Source organism: Hyperoodon ampullatus (assembly GCF_949752795.1).
Source record: "Hyperoodon ampullatus genome assembly, chromosome: 2".
Lineage (NCBI taxonomy): Eukaryota > Metazoa > Chordata > Mammalia > Artiodactyla > Ziphiidae > Hyperoodon > Hyperoodon ampullatus.
Genome location: NC_136915.1, coordinates 172,725,735 through 172,746,076, shown reverse-complemented (window position 1 = coordinate 172,746,076; position 20,342 = coordinate 172,725,735). Strand labels below are relative to the sequence as shown.

General features: G+C 44.0%; 1 protein-coding gene across 2 annotated transcripts in view; it reads left to right on the top strand.

Annotated features, from left to right (window-relative positions):
* MPZL1 (myelin protein zero like 1) overlaps positions 1 to 15,984 on the top strand; it is a gene marked incomplete at its 5' end in the record, with an annotated part of 59,452 nt that extends 43,468 nt beyond the window's left edge. Inside the window, 4 exons of one of the 2 annotated variants that reach the window (XM_079697525.1) lie at positions 2,651 to 2,864; positions 3,605 to 3,737; positions 6,236 to 6,338; positions 15,759 to 15,984. In XM_079697525.1, coding sequence (XP_079553651.1) covers positions 2,651 to 2,864; positions 3,605 to 3,737; positions 6,236 to 6,338; positions 15,759 to 15,860 — 552 coding nt within the window. In that variant the 3' untranslated portion in view covers positions 15,861 to 15,984. The remainder of the gene's footprint in view (positions 1 to 2,650; positions 2,865 to 3,604; positions 3,738 to 6,235; positions 6,339 to 15,758) is intronic. The other variant, XM_079697526.1, reaches the window with a different exon arrangement.
* Positions 15,985 to 20,342: the final 4,358 nt, after the last annotated feature.

Sequence of the window (20,342 nt, the reverse complement as noted above, 5' to 3'; positions counted from 1 at the left end):
TCTGTGTTGCTGTTTCAGAAATGCTTCAGAGGATATTTGTAGATGAGGTAGGAAGGAAAGCAGAGACCAGATGACAGAAGGACTTGTTTGCTGAGCTAAGAGTTTATGGTTTATTTCCTGGTAAAGAAGAGAGGTGAAGGGTTTGGGGCAGGCGAGATAGGATCAGACATGAGAGGCATTAAATAATGGAAATAGCTTAAGCTTTGAATTCTGTCTCCGAGACCTGTGACCTTGAGTAAGTCACTAAGGTTTTCTGAGCCTCTTTCCTCACTTGCCAAATAGCTGGCAAGGTGAATCTCACCTTGCAGCGTGGTTATGAGTGTCAGAGTGTTATTTTTCATGGTATTTCACATTTCTGCCCATCTTACAAGCGGAGGCCCTGGCTGCCTTTCTTGTTCAGTGACTGGCTTTGGAAGGCAGAGACGGGGTCTCCCTCTGGAGCAGAGGACAGGTTTGCTTACTGTCCAAGACAGTAATCTGTCTCCCTTTGGGGCCATTGTAAAAGATGTGGGTTTCCTAAGCTTGGGGTTCCTCAGCCGTGATACCGAGCCTCTGCACGCACAGCATCCACCCAAGCCTCTCCATGCCGTCCCTGTGGGCCTTGGGGGGGCAGGGGCCACAGATAAAAACATGCTGCTGGCTGTTTGTAAGTAATAGGGTCCTTTGTCTCCAAGTCTTCTTCATGAGAACAAAGACTTCCCAGGAGTCTCGTATCTTCTGCCGGCATCTGTGAACCTGCAGCAGACATGCAGGGAGGGTGAAATCTCAAAGCCTTCATAGTTCCTAACAAGCATTAGTTATATTAAACACAGGGTATATATTTGATAACTGGTTTTTAATTTTTTTTTTCCCAATAATCATGTAGGCATTGTGGAGGATGGATTAGAGGAGCTTGAGACCAGTTAAGAGATCAGAGCCCAAGATGCTGAGGACATAAAAATCAGGTATTATCAGTGGGGATTAAATAGAACAGAGAAACTCAGGAGATGGAATTGACAGGATCGGGGATTTGTTTTTTCTTTAAAGATTTATTGATTATTTATTTATTTATTTAATTTATGTTTGGCTGCGTCATGTCTTAGCTGCGGCACGCAGGATCTTCGTTGAGGTATGCAGGATCTTTCGTTGTGGTGCACGGGCGTCTCTCTAGTTGTGGCCTGCGGGTTTTCTCTTCTCTAGTTGTGGTGCGCAGGCTCCAGGGCGTGTGGGCTCTGTAGTCTGCGGCACGCGGGCTCTCGTTGAGGCACATGAGCTCAGTAGTTGTGGAGCGCGGGCTTAGTTGCCCCGCGGCATGCGAGATGCTAGTTCCCCGACCAGGGATGGGACCCGCATCCCCTGCACTGGAAGGTGGATTCTTCACCACTGGACCACCAGGGAAGTCCCAGGATTGGGAAATTAATTGGATGGGAAGGAAGACAGAGGAATTAACGATAACTACAAAATTTATGGTTTGGGAGACTGGCATGTAGCCATCAGTCAAGATGAGATACACAGAAAATGGAGTTGATAGGAGAAGGTGGCAGACTTGGCGGGTGGAGGCAGCTGAGTGAGTAGGCAGTTGGATTAGGGGTCTAGAGCTCCAGGAAGCACTGTGCGTGAGAGAGGTTTGCGAGTTAACAAAATGTAGGTGGCCATTAAATCATAGGAATGGATGAGATTGCATAGGGGTTTTCAGCTTCCACAAAAGGTTCTGAAAATGTTGTGTTTGGATTGCCAGTGCAGCTCAGTGGTTGACTAATGTTCACTTCCACCACCCTCTCCAACCCCACTATCGCCCCATCTATGAATACGAACAAAGACATCCAGCCTCTAGCAGAGCTGCTTGGATTGAAGCCACGTATCAGGATAGATCCCCACCCACCAGGCCTGACCTTACTTCCAGGGGTCTGGGTTTGACAAAGTTACTTTGAGAAATGAGTTCCTTTGCTGAAAGCAGGTCTGAGGAGAGGGTGAGAGTGGAAAGAGAAAGGGGCTAAAGGCTGAACCTGCAAAGGCGGACGAGAACATTTTGGGTTGTCTGGGCTGTGTTCCTTTCACATATCCATGACTTTTCTGTAGGAAACCAGTAAGTAAGACTGGGTAACCCATCAGATTAACTGATCTGTGATACTTAGGCTTCTTTTTCTTGATGACTTTGCGTATCTTAATGGTAAGCTTTGTGAGTTAAGGCTGAAACCTTTGGATTCACTGGGCTCAATTGTGGTGTCCATCAGAGCATTGGCTTTGAAGAGTCCGGTGGTCCTGACTTTGACTCTGGATCCATTACCTACTGTCATTGTGACATTGGGCAGCTGGTTTCTTTGAGTCTCCATTTCCTTATTATAAAAATATGGGTGGTAATTGCTACACCACTGGGCTATTGAGAGGTTTAGAGAGAATGTACACATTTATTTCTCCAACTGAAACAGGGTTGAACTCCATGATTTCTAAATCCCTGTCTGGCTTAGGTTCTATAGCTTGAGATTTGTAATATGATGTGGCATTTCTTTCTGGATGAAGTCTTTTTTTTACATCCTTCTACTCCGCCATCTTGATTGGAGCTCCTCAGATGAAGCCTTTTTTTAAAAGAACCCTTCACAGCATGCCTATAATAGAGTTTAGAACTTCTACCTTTAAGAATAGCTCATGTGTTCTTTTTTTCTAATTGCAGTTTTTCCACTACTCCCAAGGGCAAGTGTATGCCGGGAATTATCCACCATTTAAGGACAGAATCAGCTGGGCTGGAGACCTCGACAAGAAAGATGCATCAATCAACATAGAAAATATGCAGTTTATACACAATGGCACTTACATCTGTGATGTCAAAAATCCTCCTGACATTGTTGTCCAGCCAGGACACATTAGGCTTTATGTTGTAGAGAAAGGTACTTCCTTGAGTATTTTTGCAGTAATGATGAAGTCCCCTTTATCTCATGCTTAGTTAGAGAACAAGAGTTACATTTCAGGGTGTGTTTGAAAGGGGTGTTTCTGCCGTACAGTTATGCTCCCTGTTTCCATCGACCTGTGGCTCTACCGAACATGCCTGGAGGTCAGGGAACTCGTTCCAACTGGAGTAGCTGATTTCTCCATTTATAAACCTGCTGTCTGGAGCATACTGATCAGATTAAAGGAGTATGAATTTTTCACTGTTAATTAGAAGTAAGACCAGATTCATTATAGTTGGACGGGGTGAGTATTGGGAAAGAAGGAGATTAATATTGTTTTAATATCCTCCAGGAGAAAGCTTTAACGTTGGCAGAAACAGTATAGCTATTTCTTCACCTTTTTTGGAGAATAAGCAGGAAATGCAGGTTCTGCTCTCTCATTTCGAGACAAAGTCTGCTTTGTTGGAGAATAGATTGAGGTAAATTCACATCCCCAGCTATTCTTTGATTTTAGAGCATTGAGAGGGATTATGTATATAGAAATGTTTTTAGTTCTAAAGCTCATTCTTTATCAGCTAATGTTCCTGTGTCATCAGTTAGGTACTAGGATCTCATAATTTGGATAATAAAATAGGGTATGGTAATTGCTAAAGGAAGACACTTGTTTATTAACTTAATACAACTCCATTTCTTCTTTCTGTCGCAATGTACCTTAAACCTATTTTGTTCTTTCTCTCTAGAGATTTTGCCCGCGTTTCCAGTTTGGGTGGTGGTGGGTATAGTTACTGCTGTGGTCCTAGGTCTCACTCTGCTCATCACCATGATTCTGGCTGTCCTCTATAGAAGGAAGAACTCTAAACGGGATTACACCGGGTAAGAGGCTCTGCTTTTGGGGGGAAGGGTGGAGGGAAGGAATCAGAGTTCATGAAAACTTCTGTATGTTTTATGGGAAGAGAATTGTGAAGAATCAGCTACTGTTAGCTTTCATGTCGGAATCGAGCCATCTTCTTAGAAGATGTTCTGACACAGGCAAGCAGAAATCAGTGGCCTGCTGTTAAACGTGGACTATGACACTAATCCCTGTTTCAGTTTCTTTCTTAGGTTTGGTGACATGGACTGCTCAGTAGTCTGTGCTCTGTGTTTCAGTATCATCCACTCTGCAATTAGCATTATTAAGCCACAGATATCACTTACCTAATATGAGTTTAATTTGATCTCTAGATAATAATCTCATAAGGTTCTTCTTTTCAGTTAGGTAAATATAATAATAATAATAAGAGGAGTATGCTGATAACTGACCCCTACCTGATGTGATGATGCAGGGCTTTTCCTGTTTGTAGTTTGGTAAGGAGGTTTATCGCTTTGACCATTCTCGAATGCATGGCTGGACTCGTCCAAGCTGAGTTAATAAGAGTTGAACATCAACATATACCAGCAATAAAGAAAAGTAGACTTTGGTTTTGTTTGCAGCTTCTCAAAGAGAACACGTTTGAGCATAGGGTGTGTGTCTAATTGAAGGACCCTCTCTTTTTGCCGCTCCAGCTGGAAAGCTAGCCTGTATAAGCTTGGTAGAACTCGTGTGGTAAGACTGAGAGTGAGGCTGGGTTTCAGTTGATGTAGCACGAGCTGCGTCCCCAGTGCACGGAAGGGACTGTGGTTGAGGGTTGCATGCCCTGGACTCCCTGGCTGGTGGATGGTGGGGACCTCTCGCTTTGGGCTCTGCCGCCTACTTTTTAGGAGTGCTGTGTTTTAAGGAGTTTAAGTGTTCAAATTCGGATATCATTTGCTTGGAATGTTTCTATTCTGCTGACTGTACCTGCCCCCTTGCATGGTGAGTGGTTTATGATGAAATGTAACCGAAGCATTGGTTTTCAACATGAAACTAATCCAGGGTGGTGACACGCCAGTCTCTGTAGTTCACGCTTTTTGGGTTAATAAAGGCACAGAAACGTGTGCCTTAGAATTCGGCATGGCATCGTGAATGCTGCTATTCTTCTTACTTTGGTTTTTTTTTCCCCCCTCCCCTGCCTTTTCTACCTTGGTGTGCCGGGATCAGATCCTGCCTATCTTCCACTTCTTAAGAAAAGCTGACATAGACGACACATTGGGACTATAACAGGGCTGGGTCTCCTCTTCCACTCCCACTAGACACATGGTAACTAATCACATTGGCCGTTGCTGTTAATATTCATGTGTATGTATTCAGCCCATCTCCCTTGTTGACAACTAACTAGCCAGCTCTGAGCTAACCCAACAGCTATCATGGTTTGTCCACAAATATGTCATGTGTCTGTGTTAGAAACATGTTGAGTGTACCATCCCAAAGAAATTGAGTTGTCAGGTTTTATGGTCATCTGAACATATATGTTCTTCATGTAAAATGCCTTTGTGTGTGTGTGTGTGTGTGTGTGTGTGTTTTAGTTTTTTAATACTTGAATTGTATTATTACTGAGTTAGACTCTTCTGCGTTACAATACTCAAACCATTTTGGTTTGTGGCATATAGCCTCCCAGTTCAGAGAAGGCACAGTTTGCAGAATGCTTTGTATGCTTTGGTCTTAGTAATGACACTTTAAATGTGATTCTCTCCACACTCCTAAGATTTTTAAAAAGTACATCATAAGGGATTGAAGCTCTGCTGAAGACACATCCCATTAGGGAATCCCAAATGAGTTACCTCCTGGCATTCACTTTCCCTGGTTTATTTATGAGATAGGGCTTGCTGTTGAAGACCCCGACGCCCCTGAAAAAGTTCAGCCCCTGTGATGGGGCATTCCACAGTTTCTTATCATCCATGACTTCCTGTATTTTCTTTGGTTTGGTTGCGGAATTGGTGGGGAAACAAACTATGAGGACCTAGGGAATGGAAGGAATGAGATAAGCCAGACTACGAACCTGGATCTGGGTCTGTCATTTTGGAAGCACATTCAGAAGAGGTTTGCCTTTGATGATCACAAAAGCGAATTGCTATCAAGAAGGTATAGCTTGCTTGCTCCTTTAAACCTGTATCCCAGAGGAGGATTTATGGTAGGGGAAAAAGCCGAAGAAGCAAAAGGATAAATATACATTGTAGCCAGAATCCCATCCAGCAGATATCATTGTTGTAAACTGGGGCAAAGAGATCGCACCACATTGGATTCTGTACCTCCCCTGGAGTAGCTTCACTGACTTGGAAGAATTAGCGTCAGGGATAAAAAATAGTTTCAAGATATGTGATTGTTTTGATACTCATTGTTTTGTTGAGTTTTGTTTTTATACATCTGCTACTTCATTTTGTCATCACTTGCATTTCTATATTTTTTGTTTCCATTTATTTTAATTTTTTTTTTTTTTTTTTTTTTTTTTACATTCTCCAAATTGCCAACTCATCAGCTGCAGTACATCAGAGAATGTGTCACCGGTTAAGCAGGCTCCACGGAAGTCCCCCTCCGACACAGAGGGTCTAGTAAAGAGCCTGCCTTCTGGATCTCACCAGGTAATGGCAGATGGCAGTTCTGCCCACCATGCCATGCTCTGCAGTTCGGTGCTGTGTCACATTGTGGGGTGTGGGAAAGAATATTGAGCTGTGAGAAACGGACAGAAAGAGAGAGAGCAAGAGAAACAGAGGGGAACGTAAGGGCTGGTTTAGGAGGAACACAAGAAGGTATGTGGAGAAGAATCTGACTTGAGTAAAGGTTTCCACCAAACCACCACTAACAAATTGCCCCAAGCAAAATTAGGAAATGACTTTGTCAGATGTAAATACTTCCTCCTTCGTTGCTCAAAGAAATAAAGCTAGTGAACTATATTCTATACCGAGGTGTTCTATAAGCCATGGAATTCACAGGAAAAAGTTGATTTTGGTGTTGGTAATAAAACAGAAAAGTTACTTTGTATGAATTCTTTAGGAGAAATTGAAGTAAACATTTATCTGAATAATTAGTAGGCTCGATGAACAAGGAAAGGCTTTAGTTTCTACTTCTTGTAGAAAGTACAGAGAAGAAATAACTTTCATTTGGAATTTAGCATGGAATCTGGCATTGAGGTTAATATTGTGTTTTGGCCATGCTGGTGTAACTATAAATGGCAGAAATTCCAGAGCTTAGTACCAATTCTGGTCTTCTGGGGTAGAAAGCATTAGAAGGAATGTGGCCAGTTATAACTTTGCCCTGAGGAGGCGGGATTGAGGGTGTAGTGGGGCGGGTGGATTGAAGAGGAAGTAAAGGATAACAGTGTTTTGTGGAAGAAGTATTCCACAGTCTTAGTTCACAGTTGTCCTACGTGGTGAGGAAACTGAGGCATTGCGATGTTAAATTACTAAAAGCACAGACCCAGTGAGCAACAGAATTGGGGCGAGAACCTAGATTTCTAGGCATTGTCTTTCACAACATCAGGCTCCTGACTTGTTCCTAATCTGTCTGTCCATCTCTCTCATTCTGTTTGTCTCTCCCACCGTCTCTCTCTCGGATTATGTAGTATACCTCAGTTCACTAATTTGGATTGTGAATGGGAATAGGGTTGTGGATAAAGGCGTTAGAGTTACAGGTAGGCATAATACCTAAAGAAGCCTTGGAAACTTTTTCTTCTGTCCTTGAAGTGCCATGGGCGTTGTTCTCCTGTTGAAAACAAACTGGGAGGAAAAAAAAAAAAAAGAAACAATGGACTTTGGACATTGGAAAATAGGTTGTGCAGCACCATGATTCCTAAGAGAAGGGAAACAAATAAGGGGAGCCCTGTGATCGTCCCAGCTTACTCTTCAAGGCATTTTCCAGGCTGCAGTGCTGAGAGGAAAACGGAAACAGCTCACCTGTCTCACTGAATTGAGGCGGCGGACATCAGAGTTTGGGGAGGCCTCCTTATCTTCCTGAGAAAGGATGCACAGCAGATGGAAATTTTGAGGCTTCGTATGGTAGGCAGAATAATGACCTCCAAAAGATGTCCACATCCTAATCCCTGGAACCCATGGGATATGTTACCTTACCTGTCAAAAGGGACTTTGCAGCTGTGATTACAGATCTTGAGATTTTCCTGGATTATCCATGTGGGCCGAATGTAATCATAAGGGTTCTTATAAGAGGAAGGCAGGAGGGTGAGAGCCAGAGATTTGAAGATGCTATTCTACTGGCTTTGAAGATGAAGGAAGGGGTCACAAGCCAAGGAATGCAGGCAGCTTCCATAAGCTGGAAAAAGCAAGGAAGCAGATTCTCCCTAGAGCCCCTAGAAGGAATGCAGCCCTGCTGATACCTTGCTTTAGCCCAGTGAATCACATTTCAGACTTTTGACCTCCAAAACTGTAAGGTAAGACATTTGTTTTTAGCAGGTCTAAAATTGTTTTTATTCTCCTCCCTCAAGCTTGACTGATAATCTGGTTGGGTAGGATTCCAGGTTGGAAATCATTTTCCTTCAGCATTTTGAGGCATTGCTGATTTTTGTAGCTTCCAATGCTAAGAAGTTGATACAGTTCTGAGTCCTCCTCCTTCGGGTGGGACCAGTTTTATTCCCCTTCTCTTAGAATCTTTTTTATCCCTCATGCTCTGAAATTTTCTAAAATTGTGGGCCTTTTGTGTTCACTGTACTGGCTGCTCAGTGGGCTCTTTCAGTCTGAAAACTGTGCCCTTCAGTCTTAGGCTATTGTCTTCCATTATTCTTTGGAAAACGTCCTCCTTCCATTTTCTATCCTCTCTTTTGGAAATTCCTGTTAGCAATTAGATCATCTAGAGCAGTCCTTTCATTTTCGTAATTTTTTCTGTTTTGCAGTTTCTTCTAGAAAATTTCTGTAACTTTATCTTCCAACTTTTATTAAATATTTAATTTCTGCTCTCTCTTTATTAATTTTCAAGAGCTATTGCTTATTCTCTGGTTCTGATAACCCGTACTTTTCATGGATGCATTGTCTTATCTGTCTGAGCATATCATTTTTTCTTCTGTTTTATGATTTTTAAAAAATGTTTTCTTCTGTTACTGGATTTTGCTGTTGCTTTTGAATTCCCTTTTTTCTTTTGTAATTTTTTTTTTTTTTGCGGTAAGGACCTACCTCATAGGGCTGTTGTGAGGACTAAATGAGCTAATGCACATGTGCTTCTGGAGACATTACACATCTACAGACTATAGCTGACAAATACATAACTGTTCCACTCACTGTCCTCCATAAATACCTGCCCCCCCCTTCTTTTTTTTTTTTTGCTGTACGAGGGCCTCTCACTGCTGTGGCCTCTCCCATTGTGGGGCACAGGCTCCGGACGCGCAGGCTCAGCGGCCATGGCTCATGGGCCCAGCCGCTCCGTGGCATGTGGGATCTTCCCGGACCGGGGCACGAACCCGTGTCCCCTGCATCGGCAGGCGGACTCTCAACCACTGCGCCGCCAGGGAAGCCCTTCTTTTGTAATTTTTGTCTTTCACGTTAAAAGCTTTCCTCAAATGCCCAACGATCCTTGGTTATCTGTTTGTATTGAAGGCACTCAGATCTGATCACCAGCTCTTTGTGCAGAGACAGAGCTTACTGGGTAGTAGGCTCCACTGTTTGTATAAAGTGCTGGCTGGCTTTCACTGGGGGACCCCTAAGTATCAGTTGCTAAGGTCTTTTCTCTTGGGTTAGTCAATTTCTCCAGGAAGAAATCCTCTGATTTCATGCTTGGGAATGGAGCCGAGGAAGGAGAGAGGAGGGTTCCCTGTTCAGTAAGTGGATTTGCCCGCCCTGTTTTCAGCACCAAGACCCCACCCTGCTGTGACTGCTGTCCCTGAGTCAGAGGTGGGCTCAGCTCTCCTGTGAGTAAACCCCCAGGGTTCTGCCCAGGCCTGACTCTGTGGCATTTTCTGGAGGTTAGTGAGAAGCAGTTCAAGCACTGTGTCAATCTATATTATCATTTTTCAGCATTTGCAGTATGACACCAGGTCAGCTTTGAGTGGAAAGCCGCAGCATGCCTCATGGTTGATTCCTAGGTTATTTCCTTTGTGCTCAGTGCAGGCCCCTGAAGGCCTCTTCTCTAACATGTTGCAAATCACGGTTTCTGTTCAGTGACATGTACCTGGAGCACCCTTTGTCTTACTTGGTTATTTTTCATCAAGTCATACTGTACCTTTTATTTTACAGTTACACAACTTGTTAAAGACATTTTCCGCCTTACCTGTTTCTGGAACTTATAAAGCCTTTGTCGGTCCACACAAGGCTTGGAAGTGGACTGTGTGACTCCCTTGGAGACTTATCTTCCAATCTTTGTTTTATTTAGATTTGCATTCAGTGGTCAACTTGGAACAGGGGCTGCTATCCTGGGGTTAAAACATTTGCTTCAGATACTCCACAAAATTCCTAAGCACTACAGGGCCTTAGGTGATGCTGGTGTGTGCTCTTACTTGCCGTCACACGCCGTCTTCAGTATGTGTGTCAGAAACAGCTCTGTGTCAGAGCACCAGTTTTTATGGAAGTTGTTCTTATCAGGATCCTTTTTTTTTTTTTTTTTTTTTGCGGTACGCAGGCCTCTCACTGCTGTGGCCTCTCCCGTTGTGGAGCACAGGCTCCGGACGCACAGGCTCAGTGGCCATAGCTCACGAGCCCAGCCACTCCACGGCATGTGGGATCCTTCCGGACTGGGGCACGAACCCGTGTCCCCTGCATCGGCAGGCGGACTCTCAACCACTGCGCCACCAAGGAAGCCCTCAGGTGGTTTTTATTATGGAGGAAAATCGTTACCTGGGGCTCCCCAGCAAACTTTTCCTAGTCCTCTTGGCAGAGTGGGTCACATGCTGATGCCCCTTCCAGTCATCTGCAGGGGGACAGATCGGCTTCACCCCTGGGGGCAGGGGAGAGTGGGGTCGTTTACCTGAGCAGAGGAAAGGTGCACACCAGAACCAAATTAGGGCTCTTCCCGCAAACAGAGAGGGAAGTTGAGTTGGGAAGGGTGTTAGGTAGGCGCTACCTAGAGTCTGGAGTATTCTGGCATTAGGGAAAAGATAAGTACAAGTCTTTCTTTGTAATGCTTAGCTTTGAATGACATTGGTTTCAAATAATTTTTGTGAATATATCTTACGAACAGTTGGTTTTCTAGATCCTTTTCTGGAAATGGTTAATGCTTTGTATACAAAAGGCGAGTGGGAATTCCCTGGTGGTCCAGTGGTTAGGACTCCATGCCTCCAGTGCAGGGGGTATGGGTTTGATCCCTGGTTGGGGAACTAAGATCTTGCATGCCGTGTGGTACAGTCAGAAAAAAGGGGGGGGGCGGTCCCTGGTGGTGCAGTGGTTGAGAGTCCGCCTGCCGATGCAGGGGACATGGGTTCGTGCCCCGGTCCGGGAGGATCCCACGTGCCGCGGAGCGGCTGGGTCCGTGAGCCATGGCCGCTGGGCCTGTGCGTCCAGAGCCTGTGCCCCACAATGGGAGAGGCCACAGCAGTGAGAGGCCCTCGTACCGCAAAAAAAAAAAAGAAGGGGGGGGCAGGTATTTATGGAGGACAGTGAGTGGAACAGTTATGTATTTGTCAGCTATAGTCTGTAGATGTGTAATGTCTCCAGAAGCACATGTGCATTAGCTCATTTAGTCCTCACAACAGCCCTATGAGGTAGGTCCTTTTACTGTCCCTATTTTACACGTGAAGAAACTGAGGCTTAGTTAGGTTGAGTCACTTGCTCGAGGTCAGTAGTTAGTGGCAGAGCTGGTATTAGACCCCGATCTGTGTGTGGCTCTAAGGCATGTATTTGTCCTACCCTGCCTGTCCAGTTCTTTTCAACGTCGTTTTGATCATCAGTTTCATTTACCTCAAAGAATGTCACAAGACACATCTGTTTCACATCTATATTTGGTGATGTGAAATAAATACTGAAAATGTGTTTTGTGAACAGTCAGTGAGCATGTGGTAAAAACAGATGTTCTCTCTTAGTGATACTTGTGCTAGCTTGTCAGGTGTGAGTCCCCTAATGCCTGAAGGACCAGATTCAGATTCTAAAGGGCTACAGAGACCATGGAAAGTGTACTTCAGGACATAATAGCTTCCGAGACATTAACATCTGTTCAGAGATAGGTCTCCTTGCTCTTCCATAACCCTCTTTTCCTGGACCCTCTTCCCACACCTTCCCCAGTATGTTTTCATATTGGAATAAATTTCATGCAAGTAGAGTTCACGGGTAATTTCATCTCTAACTGAAACTAAAAGAATAGACCTAGGTCAAGCAATTAAGTCTCTTGAAACATTTTCAATAGTAAAGACTATTTGTATAATAAGTAGTTGGGGAAAATATATCTGTACAGAGCAATTTTTCACTTGGTTATGGTAATTCTTTGTGGCAACGCCAAAAAAAGAAAAAAATGGAGGATGAGGGAAAGGTGAGTATCAAGATGTACAGTAAAAACAGCTCCGTTAAGAGACTTACCTGGTGGCACAGTGGTTAAGAATCCGCCTGCCAATGCTGGGGACACGGGTTCGAGCCCTGGTCTGGGAAGATCCCACATGCCGCGGAGCAGCTAAGCCCGTGCACCACAACTACTGAGCCTGTGCTCTAGAGCCTGTGAGCCACAACTACTGAAGTCCATGCGCCTAGAGCCCGTGCTCAGCAACAAGAGAAGCCACAGCAACGAGAAGCCCACGCACTGCAATGAAGAGTAACCCCCGCTCTCCGCAACTAGAGAACACACAGCAACAGACTCAACGCAGCCAAAAAAAAAAAAAAAAAAAAACCCCAGCTCAGTTAACGTAGCTGTTATTGTTGATACTGTTTTAACTCTCGAACACCCCAAAGTGAATATCTTAGTAATGGCAGGTACATTTCCAAGTTGATCTTGGTTCACTGGCCCCTCCTGAAGTCCTCAGTGGTCTTCTTGGCCCTCAAAGTGTCAAAGTCCTGAGGCACGTCCCACAGAGACCCAGGGTACCTACAGCTGCCAAGTCAACCTCGGGAGCTGACTTCAGAGAGCTGTGTTAGGTTGAGCTAGATGCATCAGCAGATTCCTGAGCTCCGATTCTGGTGAGAATTCCTCTAGATCCACCCCTTCATCCAGCACCTACAGTCTGCCAAAGACTGTTCTAGGCATTTAACAAAGCCCCTGACCTGAGGGCCGCGTTACACTCTAAGGGGGAAAGGGAGTGAGGACATTAGATAGTGGGAAGCAATTTGAAGAAACTAAATCCATCAGTAGGAAGGAGTTCCTTTTACCCCTCAGTGTTTTCCCAGTTACTTTCAGCAAATTGTTGCGTTCTCTTGCCATGAAGGACAAGGCTGTCTCACATGAAAGACCTTACTGGTGTTTTAACATTTACTGACCAATTCAGAGATTATTCTGTTATTTTTCTTTGTTGCTTTCTCTGTGCTCTTTCTTTTCCACTCGCACAGTTTATCAGTTATCTGTTGCTATGTAACAAACCACCTTAAAAGATAGTGGCTTAGAACAACCACCAGTTATTTTGGCTCCAGCTTCTGTGGGTTGGTTGGGCGGGTTTTCTGGTCTTCTGGTCTAGGGCAGTTCAGCTGACCTCTGCTGGCTCGTTCGTGCATCTGCAGTTGGCTGGACAGCCGGCAGGGGTCTCACTTATAGGCTGACAATTGGCAGGCAGTTGGCGGGCCAGAGAGACACAGGACAACTGGGCTGTGTGTCTCCCATCAGCCAGCAGTAGCTTGGGCTTCTTCACATGGTGGTGGTGGCTCTGTGGGTTCCAAGATCAAGGAGACAGTGGAAGCTGCAAGGCCTGTTGAGGTCTAGGTATGGAACTTACACATGTTACTTCTGCCACATTCTGTGGGTCAAAGCAAGTGATAAGACCAGCCAAGATTCAAGGGGTTAAGAAGCAGGTTCTGGCTCTTGGTGGGAGGAGCTGCAGCATTATATTGTAAGGGTGTAGACGCAACGTTAGGGAATTTGTAACCATCTATCACATGGTGTAAACTCCTTCCCCCATGAATACACCCTAAGCCTCCTAATGGATGAGGTCTTATTGCCTAGGAAGTTACATAATTTAATTTTAGGATCTGTTCTGTTGGAAATGGCTATTACCAAGGATCCATTAACTTACTAGAAAACACTTTTTTCATTGTTTTCCTGGAAGTAGAAAACAGTCAAAATAGTTAACTTTAACTTTTTATTTTGTAGAATCACATTTAACTTGCAGCTTTTTGAGATGAATATAGAGGGTTTCAGTTTGATGCAGTATTAACAGCGTGATCTGTTGTGTTACCCATGACAGGCATGAGAGTATCACACACTGACTAAAGACAAACACACTGACTTTGACTGCTTGATTTACTTGACTGGTAACCTGGGTATATTTTCAAGTATATTTGTATAACAATTTGTTCATGAGAATAATGATTAATATTTGTAGATATCATCTCATTTAATTCTCACAACCATCTTAAGACATATAATACTATTGTTAGTGCCATTTTAGAGATAAAGAAACTAATGCTTGGGGGTTTTAAAATATGCCTTCTGTAGAAGTTGGGGGGCCTGAACTCCACAGGATCCCACATTACACACTAAAGGATGCAGGTTGTGGGACCCCTAGATGGGAGTGAGGATGTTTGTTTTATTTTTTTCCATTTTTTTCTTCTTTTTATTAGTAGACTTTATTTCTTAGAGCAGTGTTAGGTTTATAGAAAAATCTAACAGAAAGTAAAGAGAGGTCCTATGTACTCCTTCCTCTCCAAAGTTTCCCTGATTATTAACAACTTGCATTGTTGTGGTACATTTGTTACAGTTGATGAATTAATATAGAAAACATTATTATTAACTAAAGTCCGTGGTTTCTGTTAAGGTTCACTCTTTGTGTTGTACATTTCTATGGGTTTCACCAAATGCATATGTCATGTATCCACCATTACAGATTCATACAGAACAGTTTCAAGGATGTTTATTTTAAACCACATACTTTTGGCTACTGAGCTTATGATTTCAAAGTTGAAAGCTTAAGCACAGTAGTAGACTGTTCAAAGAGAGAGTCCCTGGATTGGGAGAGAAGTCGACTTTGGGTTATATTAACTTTTCTTTACCCCTAAAACGGGCCTATTTTGTTGTTGCTGTTTACAATGTTAGACTCTCTGGGTTGGAAGGGACTTGAAGGGTTGTGAAGCACAGCCACCCGTCTGATATTTGAACCTTCGGCCTTCCCTCCTTCCCCAAGAGCCAGAGGACTCGCTCTGCCCCAGGCAACTTTGCTTCGCTGTCCCGGGTGGGACCCTGACAGCTCTCTTCCTTACTGCTGAGGGTGAGAAGAGGACCTCTTCTACTTTAGTCCATTTAGGGCTTTTCCGTATAGCTCTGCAGATTGTGGCTTTGGGGGTTATTATAAATTTTAAAACAGGAAAAATGGTTACCTGATCTTAGATAGCAAAGAAGCAATATTTTTATTGGCTATGATAAGATTAGACTAACAGAATTATAGTGTAAGTAGGTACGTGGAAGAATATTTGAAGTTTTTTTAAGTACCTGTTTGTATAAAGTGACCAGTTCGAATTGTATTTCCGAGTAGCACTGAATATGTTGGTTTCTTGTATCATTCTGAAAGTCATGATTTCAGTGGGTCTCGGGTTGACAGAAGTGCCCATCTTTGTCCTTGAGACTCCCAATTACGAGAGTTGAGGAATTCTGTGACAGGTATTAAGATAAGGGTAACTCCTGAGAAGGAATATTATATTATTATAGAAATTTTAAAACAGGTGATACAAAAGTAGACAGAATAATGTAATAAATCTCTATGTACCAGCTTGAACAATTACCAAGTGTACCCAATCTTGTTTTAAAGTCAATCCCAGGAAAAAAATAAAGTCAGTCCTGGACATACTGTTCCTAAGAAGGAACATATGTACCTGAAGACATTCAAGAGAGGGAACTCTTCGCTCCGGGACCCTAACAATATTCCCTTTAATCATTGCTTCTGTCCCTGCACCTAATGGGGCCACCAGTTTTTCCAAACCTCTAATTCTGCTTCTCTTCTCCAGGGCCCAGTCATATATGCGCAGCTAGACCACTCTGGCGGACATCACAGCGACAAGATTAACAAGTCAGAGTCTGTGGTGTACGCGGACATCCGGAAAAATTGAGAAGACCCCAGTCATATCCTAAGCAAGAAACAAATCCAAACTGGACTCTTGTGCAGAAAATGTAGCTCATAACCATGTGTGGCCTTGGAAACCTGGACACGGACAAGCACATGTTTATTCATAGAGGGAGAAAAAGAAGTGTATAAAGAATATGTATAAATATTCTATTTAATCTTCCTGATGCGAGGAGCCAGTATTGCATGATGCAGAGATGGTATGATTCTACATATACGTAAATTGTCTGGTTTTGTACTTCCCTTCAGGGTCATTTACAGTTGAGAAAATTCAGACACATTCCTATCACCATCATTTAGATGTGGTTTGCCTTAATGGAGATGGTAGCAGATCTTTTAGTATTCTAATAGACATGGCCTTTTCATGTAAGGGCTTAACCCGCCTTCGCGTTTATTGTACTTGGAGAGTGGAGATGCTATGATGGAAGCATGTTCAGGGTGGCCTTTAGCCCAGGGTGTACCACCTATTTGGCAGTTGTTTTTAGAAAGCATCCATTCGCTATGCCACTTGGAGACAGTGTGAGAGTTTTTGTTGCCATTTTGCTCTCTAAAATACAGGGCAGTTTTTAGCTTTCAGTGTTGGGTAGACTATAACATCACACCCTGTAAGCATATTGTCTCAATTTGTGGATTCATCATAGCAAGATTAGCAAAGGATCAGTGCCGGAAGTCACTTCCTTCCAGGTACTTTTAGATCAATACCATAATCGATACATAATTGAAGTAGAGAACCCAGGCCTGGCTTGAGGAGTACTGTACCATTTGGAGAGCAAAAGGTGCGTTACATTCTTTGCTGAAGTCCTTCGTGCTTGTAATAAGAGTCCCCATACACCTGAAGGAGCTGAGTTTCATTTCCTTTTAAGTAGGCAGAAATGGAATAATTAGATTGCCAGTCTCCAGTATCGCAGAGCTCTCTCTAGAGAATCTTCTATATAAAGTTTCAGTCATGCTTCCAGCAGGGGCAGCATCAGCCATGGCTTCTGTAATAGATTCATGATGCCTCCAAGGTCTTTGAGGCTAAAAAGGGTCTAGATTTTTCAAATCAGCAAACAAGGCTAGTACTTCTACGTTGGGAATCTCTTCTGTTTCTGGTTTTTTGTTCTTCTGATAAACAATGAGATGAGGAGAAATCTAGACAATTTGGGCATCCTTCTCAATTTATTTTCTCCCATTGACCACCGCCCCCAACACCCCATCTCAAACCTATGTGTTTTTTTTAACTCAGACTGAAAAGCATGGTGAAAATCATTAAACACTTACATTGTCATTCCCCCATTTTCTGGATTTTTTTTTTAAAGAAATTTTTTTCATTTAAAATTGAAAGCCCACAGTTAGAGGAAGAATACCGACAATAGGGTCCCAGGATGTGTTCAGGTAAGTAGGGATGACGGGTAATGTTAGTTTTTCTCTCATTTACTTTGAGGACCCCTAAAAGCTGCCATCCCCCCCCAATCCGTCTTGTCATCTTTGTGAGGGAGTCTGAAGGCTGAGTTTTAAGGAAACAAAGAAGGATTTAGATTTAAAGGTATGCACGAAGTGGTTACATAGAGAGAGGGTGTATGAGCTACAAAACGAACTCTGCCCGATACGTGCGGTCTTTTATTTGCTGAGGGACTATTTGTTGTTATTCGCATGATGCTCCAACTTACATTCCGTTGATATGTACGTGAGCGGGGAGCGGGCTCTGTCATCACACATACCAGCCATCTCCGAAGCTGGTGCGTCTGGCGTGTGTTGCGGTGTGGGAGGAAAACCTGCCAGCTCTGCTGCGTCTGCCTGTTCTGTGCTCACAGGCCCCGCGCAGGACAGGGACGTGGAGCACTCAACCCGAGACAGTTCTGCAAAGTGGTCAACTTTGCCTTGCGCCCTGGGGCTTTAGGAGACATTTTTGTGTGTTGGGAAGGTGGGGATTGGTGTTGGGATGTCACCCCTCAGGCTGATGCCAGGATGACGATACTCTCGGTGAGCCCTCCCACTGTGAGAATTGTACAGCCATCCGGGACTTCAGGGGGAAAGAAGACACGTTGTGGTAAGACCAAGTGTTTGCACTGATATATGTAACTTCCATACAGTCGTTTTTGGCAGAGGAAGGGGGATCCTCCTTATCCTTTCACAGAGGTCCAGTGAATCTACTATACGTACTTCCTCACACCTCCTGATAGCAAGAGCCCTGATTTCTCTGCATGTTTGTGAAGCTGCCACCCAGAGCACCAGCCCTCACTTTTGCTAACCACAGCCGTGGGCCTTCCCTCCCCTGCCTCCCCATGGCCTCCTCTGCGGGATAAGGGTGGTCAGCTGCCAGCTTCTTACTCTGGGTCTGTGACTGATTTGTCTGAGGGAAGCCACTCACACCTCGGTGGAACACCTCAGTGTTGGGGCCTTTTCCAAAACGCCTCACACCAACTCCTGTAGATCTTTTGACCCTTGCTCCTGTGTCCCAGCATCCTCATCCCTGGACACAGATGACAACAGCTGGGTTGCTTCCAAATGGCAGGGCTGTCCTTTCCATGTCTGATTATTGGCAAAATGAGACCTCTTAAAACTATACATGATTTTTCTAAGGGGGCACCTAAAGGATTACCTGAGATTAAAATTTCCATCTATCTGCAGTTTTTCAATGGAAATGTATTCAGCTAGGTAAAAAAAAAAACCCATCAAGTTCATTAATTTTTCTTTTTCAATTGTTGTATTTTTGTGAATATTTTAATACATCTTTTTCAATTACTGGACTGTGTTGTGTGCTCATTTTTAATCAAGGGAAGATGATATCAAAGCCCTTTCTTTAATTTATCCTGCTCCAGCCACACAGGTTTCTCATTCTTCAGAAACCCCACACTTGTGCCTGCCTCAGGTCCTCTGCACCTGCCGTTCCCTTGACCTGGAACACACATTCTGCACACTTGTATGGTTTGCTCCCTCACTTCATTTAAGTGTCTACCCACATATCACCTTCTCAGAGAGACCTTCCGTGATATATGAAAGAGCAACTTCACCCATCCCTGGCTCTTCCTAAACCCCTTAACCCGGCTCTTTTTTCTCCCTGTCGAACTATATATGTGCTTGTCTGTTTTCCCTACTAGAACATAAGCACTGAGAGGCCAGACCTTTGCTGTTTTGTTCACTGATCCATCTTTAGAACAGTGCCTGGCAATTAGTAGTTGTTCAATAAATGTTGACTAGATGGCCGATGGATAGGTGGATTTATCTGTCAACAAGTCTATATTTGAGAACTATCCTATGCCAAGCACTGTGCTAAGCATAAGGAAGACACAGCTTCTCAAGGAGTTTGCCACAATAGAAGTGAGAGAAGGTGACATAACCGTAATAATAGCTACTAAGTACTTGCTGTGTGCCAGGCACTTTGCATTTCTTATTCTGTATAGCGCTATGAGTTAATGCTAGTTGTACTAATCTTAAACCCACTTTTAGAAAGACAGTGTCAGTAAATCACAGCAGTAGTTTTTTGGATACGTCTCCTAGCGTAATAGAAACAAAAGCAAAAATAAACAAATGGGACCTAATCAAACATAAGCTTTTGCAGAAGAAAGGAAACCATAAACAAAACAAAAAGACCACCTACGGAATGGGAGAAAATAATTGCAAACAATGTGACTGACAAGGACTTCATTTCCAAAATATATACAGCTCATACAGCTAAATATCAAAAAACAACCCAATCAAAAAATGGGCAGAAGTCATAAATAGACATTTCTCCAAAGAAGACATACAGATGTCCAACAGGCACATGACATGATGCTCCACGTTGCTAATTATTAGAGAAATGCAAATCAAAATGACAATGGGGGATGAGGGGAAGATGGCGCAGAGTAAGACGCGGAGATCACCTTCCTCCCCACAGATACACCAGAAATACATCTACACGTGGAACAACTACAGAACACCTACTGAACGCTGGCAGAAGACCTCAGACCTCCCAAAAGGCAAGAAACTCCCCACGTACCTGGGTAGGGCAAAAGAAAAAATAAACAGAGACAAAAGGATAGGGACAGGACCTGCACCAGTGGGAGGGAGCTATGAAGGAGGAAAGGTTTCCACACACTAGGAAGCCCCTTCGCAGGCGGAGACTGCGGGTGTTGGAGGGGGGAAGCTTCGGAGCCACAGAGGAGAGCGCAGCAACAGGGGTGCGGAGGGTAAAGCGGAGAGACTCCTGCACAGAGGATTGGTGCCGACCAGCACTCACCAGCCCAAGAGGCTTGTCTGCTCACCCGCCAGGGTGGGCAGGGCTGGGAGCTGAGGCTTGGGCTTCAGTTGGAGCGCAGGGAGAGGACTGGGGTTGGCTGCGTGAACACAGCCTGAAGTGGTTAGTGCACCACAGCTAGCCGGGAGGGAGTCCGAAAAAAAGTCTGGGCCTGCCGAAGAGGCAAGAGACTTTTTCTTCCCTCTTTGTTTCCTGGTGCGCGAGGAGAGGGGATTAAGAGCTCTGCTTAAAGGAGCTCCAGAGACGGGC